Source organism: Desmodus rotundus, chromosome 10, assembly GCF_022682495.2.
Source record: "Desmodus rotundus isolate HL8 chromosome 10, HLdesRot8A.1, whole genome shotgun sequence".
Taxonomy (NCBI): Eukaryota; Metazoa; Chordata; class Mammalia; order Chiroptera; family Phyllostomidae; genus Desmodus; species Desmodus rotundus.
The window spans coordinates 31,869,250-31,881,289 of NC_071396.1; the positions used below are offsets into that span (position 1 = coordinate 31,869,250).

The 12,040-nt window shown below is 44.5% G+C and overlaps 1 protein-coding gene across 10 annotated transcripts in view; it reads right to left on the bottom strand.

The window, feature by feature from the left end:
- The window catches only part of CHD2 (chromodomain helicase DNA binding protein 2), a 103,689-nt gene that overhangs the window by 9,661 nt on the left and 81,988 nt on the right, over positions 1-12,040 (bottom strand). For 8 of the 10 annotated variants that reach the window (XM_024561661.4, XM_024561658.3, XM_053912802.2 and 5 more), the window contains 6 exons: positions 10,792-10,914; positions 9,472-9,600; positions 8,435-8,575; positions 6,722-6,856; positions 3,061-3,239; positions 1,050-1,149 (listed from right to left, as the gene is read on the bottom strand). In XM_024561661.4, coding sequence (XP_024417429.1) covers positions 1,050-1,149; positions 3,061-3,239; positions 6,722-6,856; positions 8,435-8,575; positions 9,472-9,600; positions 10,792-10,914 — 807 coding nt within the window. The remainder of the gene's footprint in view (positions 1-1,049; positions 1,150-3,060; positions 3,240-6,721; positions 6,857-8,434; positions 8,576-9,471; positions 9,601-10,791; positions 10,915-12,040) is intronic. The other 2 variants (XM_024561662.3, XM_053912808.2) reach the window with 2 other exon arrangements.

Consider the following 12,040-nt stretch of genomic DNA (forward strand, 5'->3'; position numbering starts at 1 on the left):
CTTCCCCGCCACTCCACTCCCTCCTCGGGCCTTTCCCAACTAGTCACTCAAAGACTTCTTATAACACTTAAAATTTACACTCATGTTCAGCAATGTTAGTATATCATTGCTACATTTACTGCTGTATCATGTATCACATTCTTCCATGTGAATAATTATTAGTTACTTCAGGGTACTGCTCCCCAGCTCAACACAGTGCTGACCCAACACAGGGCATAGGACATGCTCATGTAGCAGGTACTTCTGAGCACCTGCCCTGTGCTGGCATTGTTCCACATGCTGAGGATACAGCAGAGGCCAAGAGACATAAAACTCCTGCCTTCATGGAGCTGCCGTGTTACTAGAGCCTGTAGTTAATGCCCCTGGATGGGCCCTAATGGCTAATTTGGTTGGACCCACATGCCATGTCAGCAGGTCTTCAAATGGACCTGTCTGCTCATGGATCTGTCTGCACAAGGAACACTGGCCCTGCACCATCAGCCAAGTCCCTGCTGTGCCCACCCCCCTACACCAACGGGGAGGCAACTTCTGGGCTCCCACTCCTGTCTGCTCTTCCATGTGAGCAGCTGGGACCCTCAGTACAGAAGCAAGGAGGACACCAAGTTCACATGTGACCCACAACAGAACAGAAAAAAGGATTTTCTGCCACAATCCTGTCACCTGTCAGGAGCCACATTTGTAAGTGACAACAGACATGTGCTTCTGGAAGAAAAGGCCTGCTGAATAAATTATTCCACGGTGGAATTACAGAGAATAGCAACCTTTATCAGAATTTCAACACTCTGTGAGATAGCCAATAAATGTACTGGCTATTTCCCATCTGGACACGTACAATTAGCTAGTGGAGCAAGCTGAGAAGTACACAGCTAACATAAAGAAAGGGTGCACAGGCCAAGGCAGGGTGGCCAGGGTGGGCTCCTGCACCCCCTGTAACACCACGGTCCCGAGATCCTATGATCCTTTCCCCAGGGAAAACAGTAATGAAGGAATTTTCCTGTGGAATTGGTTTTTATCTATTTGAATGAATTCAGATTAAATTTGTATTTTACCTCCTCTTCTTGAGATCTTTTCTTATGAGCCATCTTGTATAACTTATGCAATTTTCGAGCATCAAATTCTGTAAACTTGGAAACAAAAATCCATAGGTTCCTTAAAAAAAAAAATTAAAAAAAAGGTTCTGGTAAGTTACAGAATTAAAAAATAACTTTTTATTCTCTTTTGATTGATGGAAAGCTACTGAATTTTGCTGTGCAATCTCTCCAAGTGTGGAAATCAAGTTACAGGAAGAAATACTCTTTCAGGCCTTTGCTTCAATCACACACCTTTACATGCTTCTGTCAATGGGTTCTGACTGAGCTCCGAAGACCAGGGCTCTCTCAGAGCTCAAATCTACTTATCGCACTGGCACCTGGGACTCCAGTCTGAGCCTGCCTCCACCTTCTGTGCTTCTGGCCTCCTCCACGCAGTCCAGCAGGACCACCACCTCCCAGATCCAGCTGGGTATCTCTGTGTGGCTGTCTGTTCTTTCCTTGCAGAGGTCAACAAGGCCTCTTTTTCCTTCCCTAAAACCCTGAGACAATCCTCCCCTCCAAGGGCAGTGCCTTCAACCTAGCACACAGCATTCCTGCCAGCAGGGAAGTGACTGATCAAATGGGTGTAGACCTCGGAGGCCTGGGCCCTCTCGGGTAGCTGGAAATGGAGCCTCGCATCCTCGAGCTCTTTCTAGAGCAGTTCCACCCTGCTGTGCTCAGCTACTCGCAGAACACAGGGCTGGCTCCCGAATGCGTACACCTGCTGCACCACAGAGAAAGCCATTTGCCTTCCTTTCTAAGGTCTGCTCGAATAGGACTTCAGCCATCTTACCTGCCTTTAAAACCTAAAAACCTCCCAGTCCCCCTGCCTGGCCCACTTTGGGCCCTTGCTGCAGCCTGAGAATGCTCTTCATCTAAGTCCACTCTGCTTTTCTTTGACCAGTTCAAGTGCACCTGCCTGCCTCTCAAAAGACGTGCCTCCTGACACCTCTTTGGCACGTGCTTTCTGCTTCCAGGAACTCCTGCTACACTCGGGTCTTGCAGTCACTACTTCACGACGCACAGTTTCTTAGGAGCCAGCAAGAACTTTCCTATGAACTACTGCCAGCCAGGACACAGCGCCTGGTACACTTGTACACACACAGGCCCTGGTGCACAGCAGGAAGCCCAGATCATGGAGCTATGTGCTAGGACGACCTTCTGTTATCTTCCAGTAGGGATGAGGTCCGATTAAAGGAAATCCAGATGGCTAAGGACAGGAAATTGGTAACAGTGTAAAGGGGAAGAGTGACATTTTAAAACTTAAATAGTGTCATGATAGAAGGTTTTATTAAAATCATTTTCACTCTGAAACCAATCTACCAATGCTGGGCATATTACACAAAGACAGTAATTATATTCCATGAAATATATGAGGTCAAATAACTGACTGGATCATGGAAATTAATGTTATAATTATCTTTGACAAATTCATTGTATTTTCTTAAAATATCAGAAGTGAATATATAAATGAATACATGTCATGATTCCTTACAAATTAAAATTGTGCAGTAACTGAATTAATCCAAATTATTGCTAAAGTTATTTAATTATCACAGTTTGGTGACTTTGACTTGTTTACCCTCCTATGTTAGTAGAGAGCTAATGAATTAGTTGTTGTATCTGAGTATCAACTGCAGATGGGTAAAGTAGTAAAACTAGATGATTTCTATGCCTTCATCTGAAGGCTGAGTCTCTTCTGAGAATAGGCGAGCAAACCCAGCCTCGCCGTTGTTCTCTTATAAGTTAATGACATCATCCAACCCATTCAGAAGACTGGTCTCGGTGGAATGGCCTATTTCAGGAAAGTAAAATTCAAGCCTTGCATTGAAAGCCATCTATGTTGCCAAAGATGGCTTTCATTGGGGGGAAAAAACGTTTCATTATGTGGATGGATATGTCACCTTTTGTAAGAGAAAAGCAATCCTCCCTCCCACCCTCACGCTCTCTCTCAAATCAAAGCGGGCAACTGGAGGCCCGGGTAGGTTACCTCCTCCACAGTTTGATGTGCTCCTGGTCGGAGTAAGCTTTAAGGCACTCGGCTATTCGGTCTCCGATTTTCAGCAGGCAGTTGCGGGTGTGCTCCAGCTGCTCTTGCACATTGAGCCCCTTGTCGGGTTTGTCCAGCTGTTTCAGTGCCTTTTTCACGGGCCTCATCCTCTCCTTACACTGAAACAGGTCAAGAGGGAAGAGACATAAAGCGCCTGCCGCAGAGATGTGTCCTCCTTTGCGTTCTGTGCCCTGAATTCCCAGAGAACACACAGCCCACCCTCGTGCCCTGTGATCACTGGAGGAGGTGGGTTAAGCCAGTGGAACGAGTACCAATGTCAGTCAGAAACACCTGAAGTGCAAGTCCCACCACCACCGCTTGGAGCAATGACTGTGGACACCTTACTTGGCCTCTGAAAATGCTGCTGTTTCCTCCTCTGCCAGAGGGGCCTGATAATCCCACAAGGCCTTCATGAAGATCAAATGAGAAGCAAAATTACAGACCTAGCCTGAAAACCTCCCATCACAAACTAGCTAGAACTGCAGGATAAATTATTTGCAAGTGTTTTCTTAAATTGATTTACAAGTTCTTTAGGCTTCTAAGAAACTCAGGGAGGGGCTTCCAGATAAAAATAGTGAACTGAACATAAGAATCTTTTTTTCTCCTCCCCAACCCTAATAAAATGATAGTAAGGGGATTGTCTTAAAATAGAAAGAAGCCCACAAAGAAAAAATGAGAGAGAAAACAGCAACAAAATTCTGGCACAAGGGAAATGACTTACGAAAGCTGCGAACCACCTAAGGTACGTTACAAATTTCCCCCAAAGCTCAGTCTCTGGAAATAAGGGTGAGGGCTAAAAATAAGGACTGGTTTTTCAGAGACTACCTAAGAGTAAGAGATACTCAGACTCATAATATACACCCAGGTCTCCAACATGGCCCAGCACAAGACAAGGAAATGTATTCTGAGAGCATAAAAGGTCTCTGAACTGGGCTGTGCAAGCAGAGCTGAGGGGCAGGGTTACCACGCTGAGGACAGAATTATACGAACACAGGCACACCAGATGAGCCACAGCCCAGTCTTCTGCTGCTTTCAGATTCCAGAAGGAAGAAAGCCAGGCCTTCACTCTCCAGTCAGGAGACTGGGAGATGTTTCTCCCTAAAATCCGACCACCCAAGAGGATGAACCAAACGATGCGGACCATCCACTGGAAGCTTCCCAGGGAAGCTGCGAAGCCACATCACCCCCAAGCGAACACTCTCAGTCCACCAAGCCCCACCCACATGCTCAGAACCCCCAATCCAAGTTGGACCCCGCTCGTAAATATGAGCAGACGACCAAGGACTACTGAGCCAGTAGAGGAGTGTCTAACATGAACAACAGCGACCGAACTGAAAAGAAGAGCCAACTGAGGATTACCAAGCCATCTGAAAAAGTATCAACATTAATGATGGAAAACAAAGAGAAATGTGGAAACATTCAGAGAACCACAGGGAGGGGAATGCTGGCAATAAAACATGTAAAAGAAACAAAAACCTCAAAAGAAAAAATGGGAGATAAAGTTGAGAGAATTCCCCCAGAAAGAGAGTTTAAGAAGCAGAACTCAAACAATGAAAAAACAGGTAACAGTAGGGACCACTTTCAGAGTCCATTACCCCAAAACAAGAAGTCCCATAAATATACAAATATACAACTAAGAACTTAGGAGGAAATCGTCACAAACTAATTTGAACGGATTTCTCAGACCTGCCAGATACGGCTGCCAGACACTGAGTGTCTCACTCAGGCAGGTTCACGACGTGACCATGACACGTCAGGATGGCCCAAGTCCTACAAGCTTCCGCCACTCAGGGGTCATTCCCAGAACCCAGACTCTCCTGCCAAACTGCCTGGGACATAGGACAAGCTCCTTGACTCTCTTCACCTTTTTAATATGAAGCACTAAGGAAATTACCTTCGTCACAGGGTTATCATGGAGAAAGTACGCATAAAGCGCACGAACAATTGCTGGCTGCTTACGGGAGTGGTATTAGTATTGTCTTTAGAGACCTAAGTAGTGAAACTCTAAAGTCACCCACGAGAATGACGACTGAATTTAGAGTTGTGGTCACTTCTGGGGAGGCGACAAGGGAAATGCCTGAGTTTAGTGGGGGAAAAAGCATGGGCTTCAACTCTATATTCTGAGTTTTTAAAGAATGCAGATTTGACTGAGTTTCATGGCACCATATCAATGTCTATTACGCTCCTAAAACTTTTCTGTATTTATAAATACTTCATAATATAAAAATGAGTAAATGAACCAATATGTAAAAGCATTTTTTTGAAATAGTGTGAATTTATTCATTTATTGATATTCCACTAGCATCTCCATGTAAAGAAAGACACAGAACTTGCCCTGAGAGAGCTCACAGGCTGAAGAGTGAAGAGAATTAAGAAAAATGAGTTTAAGTACAAAGAAAATACATGTATGTACATACATACGCTATAGGTTTGGGGAACACAAGAGAAAAGGGGAAAGACAGAAAATACTACGAGGATAAGGTCAAAATTCTATCCTCTACTGACACAGTGCAGGAATATTTTGAGATTTGGAAGAACACTTTCTCTTTGAGACAGAATTAACCGTTCAAGTGAACTGTAATTTGTGAAAACTGAGGGCAAGGAAGAGACCACAAGAGAGGTGGGGAAGGGAATCGTTGGATGTAGCACAATAGAATACACACGTGCAGCTACAGGAAGGAATCAGAACCCTGAGGATGCCCAGCTTGCTCCCCCCACCCATGTAAGGCCTGGTCCGTGCACATGCTCCCCAGCACCCTCCCTGTCCGGGAGGAGACAGCGCATATCCGAGGCCATGTCTTAGCTCCGACCCCCACAATGAGGAAGCACACAGGGTAGGCCCCCTTCACCGCTGCTCTAGCTAACTCAGCCAGGACCCCAGCCTTGTCTTATGTCACGCTGTCCCCTTTCTCTAACCAGTCTAGTCACAGTGGCCTCTGCAGCCTCCTCAATACACTACGCTGGGTACCGCCACATGGCCTTCATGTGTGCCATTGCCTTGCCTTGGTACGGTCTCCCCTTCCCTCCTGTCCTGTTATCTTTCCCTCTTCCTTTGGAGTCCAATTCAAACATCCCTTCCTTGAACGCGCCTTCTTGATATCCCGACTGGGTCAAGTCCCCTCCTCACAGACCTTCGTGGAATCCGGTCTTTCTCCTCCACTGCCCTGTGACAGTAGCACACACACAAGGTGCACAGTGATCTGACTACCCCCTGCTCAAATGTAACATCTACAGCGACAGAAACAGTTCTCTATTCACCATGGTAACTCCAGGGGCTGCACACAGACAGCATTCAACGAGTGTTAGATCAGTGAGCACTTCCATTCCCCAGATACTACTCAGGGCCCCTGCAGCGCTTTCGGACCAGAAGCACACGACATGACCTTCATTCCCTAACATTCTTTCTCATAATTAGTGCAGTAAGAAGATCTTCCTACCAGCCTTTTCCAGAGCTCAGGGCTTTCACTCTTAGAAGCTAAGTTTCCAAAGTAATGCACGGAGACTAAGACTGGACGAGGCTGTGTGGCTGGGCCTACGAAAGGCAGAGCCACAGCAAGCACTGGGGCTGCGGGCGCTGGAGTCCCTCAATGTCAGGACTTACTATGCTGAATGTCTCCTGGTCCAGATCATCCTCCTCATCCTCGCCAATGGGGACAGGTTCACTTCCTGCTGTAATATGGACAGGACCCTGAGATCGCTTTGATTTACTCGAAGATTTGGCATCACCACCTTTAGGCTTTTAAAAAAGAGTTACAAGGAGTCATTGTCACTTGTGCCATCCTGCCCTGCCATTCGGACTTCCTGCCTATGTCCCATCACTACAGCAGGTGAATATGATGGCCTCTGTTTATGAAAAAGGTAAAATAATGTCTCCTTGGACATTGTGGAGCCAAACTTACATGATTAATAGCTTAATCATACATCATTCCCATCTCTGTCTCTAAATGTACCAATTTTAACTTTAGATTCATCAGTACTGTTTTGCCATGTTCCCTCACCCGTAAAATGCACAAACATGCCATCAAGAGGTTACGAGTGTAAATCGGCAGAGATCTGGTACAGTATCATGTAGCAACTTTCATTAACAGCTTATAAATGACTATACAACTTTGATCTAAAATTTTTTTATTAATAAAAACATTTGCAGTGATTGAAATCTGCATAAATCCAAATGGATAAATCTAATTTCTCCATAAAAGGTTGCAGAAGGGTGGAGATATAAATAGATACATGTATAAAAAATTGCTGCATGTATGAATATTTAAAAACATAAAATAATATTATGCTTTGTGATTATATAATATGTAGTAAAAGGAACTATAATATCTGGGTAGTGAATACATGGATGTTCATTAAATCATTCTTTATTCTTTTATTTTTGAAGTATTTCATTTTTTAAAAAGGGTACCTCTGTGGAAGATAAAAACATAAAGACAGCTGTCACAGGCTGGTTTATGGTATTAGAAATGTGGAAACAATTTCGATCAGGGAGACATAAACTGCTTCCAGGCTGTTATAACCATACAGAATCTTATCTATTTAAAAAAATATATTTTAACATGTGTTTATTCACTTGGAAAATTGTTTTGTGATATATTGCTAAGTGGGGAGAAAAGGCTTCTCAAACAGCCTGGCCTATTATTTATTTTATATTTGTTTTTATATGCTTAAGACAAGAGTTCCAGAGGTACCCAGCAAGACATCTACTCAAATTATGGCTACATGGTAGAGTTAGAGCAGTTATTAGTTAAGTTTGAACGATGACTAGGGACTAACTAGAAAATACTTTCATTAAAAGTCAGCAAGCATACATGCACCCTGGACCAGAATCCTGTGGTTTGGAATGAACTTCATAAACCCCAAAGGGAAGGTTATATAATAGCACTTTCCACCCAATTCTATTCCGAAAGTTTAACTCTTAATGGTATTTGGTTTGAATCCTAAACCCTTCAAAATATTCAAATTCATCTGTGGATTGTGCTCATCTATTACGAACCTGAGAACATACCTCAAGCAGTTACCTGTAAATGCCCATTTCTCTCACCTGTCCTATCTCACTCAAATATCCCCTCTGAGATATGTGAAACATTTGTAAGAAAAGGCCTTCTATATGGAAGAAGAGCCCGAACTCTGTTTCCTTCTCTCTACAGGGAGAGGTGCAGGCCTCACTCCGACAGCCCCCTCTTTTTCCTTCTCGGATGTACCCACGAGACGACGATTATTTCAGGGCCCTCGACACCCCGACCTATTTCTAAGTCCTGGAAGGGAATGTCAGAGGCTGCGGGCATCTCAGTAAGTAGAATAACACAGATACCTTCTCTTTCTTATCTTTCGACTTCTTCCTTTCCTTGTCCCCATCTTTGTCTTTCCTAGAACTCATTTGTTTCTCCTTGTTCTCCTTGTTCTCCTTCTTCTTCTGTTTCTTTTTCATTGGACTTTTTTCTAAGCCATCATCCTAGAAGACAAACAGGGCTATGAGCTATGGCCACAGACTTTACATTGACTCATTTACTCTCTAGAGAAGGCAGCACTGCCTCCAATGGCTCCTTACCACATTTACACGTAGTAGCGTGTTTTCAAGCAGACAGCCTTAAAGCCCGTACCTAATTCTAAACTCTGGTAATGACCAGTTAAGCCAGCAGAGGCTTCACTTACATCTCTTTCACACAGCGACCTTTCAACACAGGTATTATCGTTCCCATTTCACAAATAGAAAAACTGAACATTGGAGGGTAGACAGCTATCAGCTAGTAAGTAACCGGTGATATTGCTAGTATCTGAATTCACGTTTGCATGGCTCAAATCCAGGCTATCCTGTACCCACTGCTGATCCTCCTGGAGCTCATCTCGAAGCCAGTTACACTCAAAGAGTAACAACAACAGAAAGACCCATGAAGTTGTCACTCACTGAAACACACTGACACATGCTAATTTACTTTCCACTTTGCTTAGACCAGAAGGTACAAACTGGCAGGCCCCGGCCAAGCCTGACCCACAGGGAAGTTTTGTTTGGCCCAACAACGAACTGAACTGCACAGCGGCTGTCCCTGGACATGAGCTCCCTGGTTGTGTCCCCACCACTCCCTGTCTGTCCCAACAACGAAGCTGAGTGTCAACCGCTATTTAGCAATGAAACATCCTTGGTTCTCTTCATTTACTTCTATTATCTGTGATTGTGCAATTGCTGACTTAAATGAACAACTACATTCCTCTCAGGTTAAACCAAAGACATACGTATGCTATTTTATCTACTGTACATGTACACCAAATGTATTTTCAATGGTTTTATACTAATTAGCACAGTAAGTGTAGCTTAAATAATAACCCTCAACTGGGGAGTACGGTGCGTACCTTTACTTCCCCCTCCTCTGATGGGTTATCTGAGTGTCTAGGAGATGAAAAGTCAATCCCTTGCTCATCTTTCAACCTGGGAGCTTTGTTCTCCTTCTTTACTCGAGGCTTCCGCTTCTTTAATTTGGCCTGGAAAGAGAGAGAAAATGATGATTAAACGACAAATTCAGACCCTCAAATCTTGGCCAAATAGCACAATGACTCGTGAAACAGTAGCAGCCATATAGTCAAACAAGGAAACTCAAAGGCACGCGGAAAAATATGCCTGGGGCGGAGGACTACAGGCCTCACACATGTCCTACCCCACATAGAAACACCCGTAGCCTTAGACCTGCTGATTCCACTTTTTGGAACTCATCCTAAAGATGAAATTCAAATGAAGGAAAATCACCTTACATACAAAGACATAAATAAAGGTTGTATATATAAGACAACAGTAACAACAACAAAAAAACAAAACCCCAGAAGCATGTTTCATCTAAAAATAAGGGAAAGGTGTTTATCTACTCATTCAAACCTAACGTGAGCATGAACATGCGGATCTGTGTCTAGAGCATAACTTATGGTGTACACTCAACGTATTATCTGGAGAATGACACCACTTATGTGACACTACTACGTGAAAAAAGCACCAGGTGTGGAATTAGAGTAACTTTCTCTCCCATACAGGGATATTCGTACGAATGGCACAGGTCTGAGAGTGCTTAAGGAACATACACACAAAAAGGCTGCTAGGACCAGATGTAACTTGTATCTTCTAACTGTGACAGCCATCTTTCTAGGTCTGAACTGAAATGAAAAGTTGGGAAAATAAAATGAGGTACAGCTCAGATGAGTTCACTGGCAACTCACTTGGTATTTGTCACTGAGCAGATAAGGCAAACATACTGAAGTCCCGCTTCTGGTTAACTGTGGATTCCCATTACCCATTTCACCCCTGACCCACTATTACAAGTAGCCCGGAGTGAGCTGTGACAACAGGCAAACCCAGTGGTTTGGAACCACTAGACTGGAACTATGTTCCAAAACTCGGGAAGCAGCGTAAGAAACAGCAACAGTATGTCTGGACCAAGTGACATTGAGAGCAGTAAGGACTATTTTGAGACAACCTGGTAAGAAAGTTACCAAGATGTTGTTGGGTCAGGAATTAAAATGAATACTTCTATTGCCAACCAACCACCATACCTGAACCTCAGAAGCAGTGCCTGACTACGAGAAGCTGCCACTCTGGGCGGTGGCCGAAGTGAGCATCTTTCCTCCCTAACCTGCAGGGCTGGAGCCTCTGATCACTGAAGGACACCAGCGGGCAGCCGCACTCACCTCTTCGCCGCCTGACACGGCCCCCTTCTTCTCCAGGCTCTTCCTGAGCAGCTTCAGCAAATAGTCCACTCGGGTCTGTAGCTGCTTCCCCTGAGGCTTTTTATCTGTCTCCACCGGCAGAATCTTCAACAGGAAAGGAAGAGAAGCACCCGCCACCACCCAAGTCCCGGTTAGTGGATCAGGATAAACAGAGACAACGAAGAACTGAGCAGTCCTTTCCCTCCCCAACCACCCAAAATATAGATACAGCCTCAGATCCTATCTCATGTCCATGGCTCCCAGTCACTGAAAATCCCTTATGAGCCGTTCTCGTTTTACAAAATGGGATGGAGAAATCCAGCTCTCCCACTGGCTCCTACCTGTGCTGTTAACAGGGTAGAACAACTCAGGTAGGAGGGGCTTGTTGGCTTCATCTGCTAGAACATCCCAGCCGTCGTGATTTCCTCCTTCCAGGAGCAGGGAATCCCTGGAGCTAGGTTAAAGCTTCGTTTTAGATTGAAAATGCTTCTTAGAGCATTGCCGGAGAGCACTGAGCTATGCCAGGACAAGATCTGTCCCTGCTACCACAGCTGGGCCTCTCAGGCCAGAACGGATTTGGTCTCAGCGCTTATGGCAGGGTGCTGTCACCCTCTCTAGGACATTGCACGTGGGATGAGCATTGTTTGACGTGCCAGGAAAAGCCCTGCCAGGAGCACAACATGGAGCACATCCTACTAAAGTTTGAGCCAGTCAGCTTTTCCCTGCTTACAGCTCTGAGCACGGCCTTGCTACCTGGTAGCCTGCTTTTCAACGGATAGGGTGGGAGGCTCGATTTTGTGGGAGAAGTATGGCCAATGTTTAATTCCATTACAAAAAACACCAAGGTGGCTCCTTCTTTCTTTGTGTAGAGAAGAGAAAAATGGTCGTTTCAAATACAGTTGCCAACAAAGGGCCAACAAGTAAGGCCGAGGGATGCTTTTATTATTAATAATCTTACCCTGGTATTTGTTGCAATGAGACTGACCTACAATAAAAATCAGAATTTTAAGATTTCTCCTGTAATTTCCCCAAAATTTTACCTATTATCTTCACCTACGACACAGTGTCACAGTCCACTAAAGACGGTAACATTCCCAAGGATGAAGAAATCCCAGGAATTTGCTTTGTACTAATTTCCAAGTTGATCCCCACCACCCCCAGAAAATAGTTAAAAATACATACAAAAATATTATGCAACAGATCTTCTGGAAATCTCCAGCCTCGCACAGTC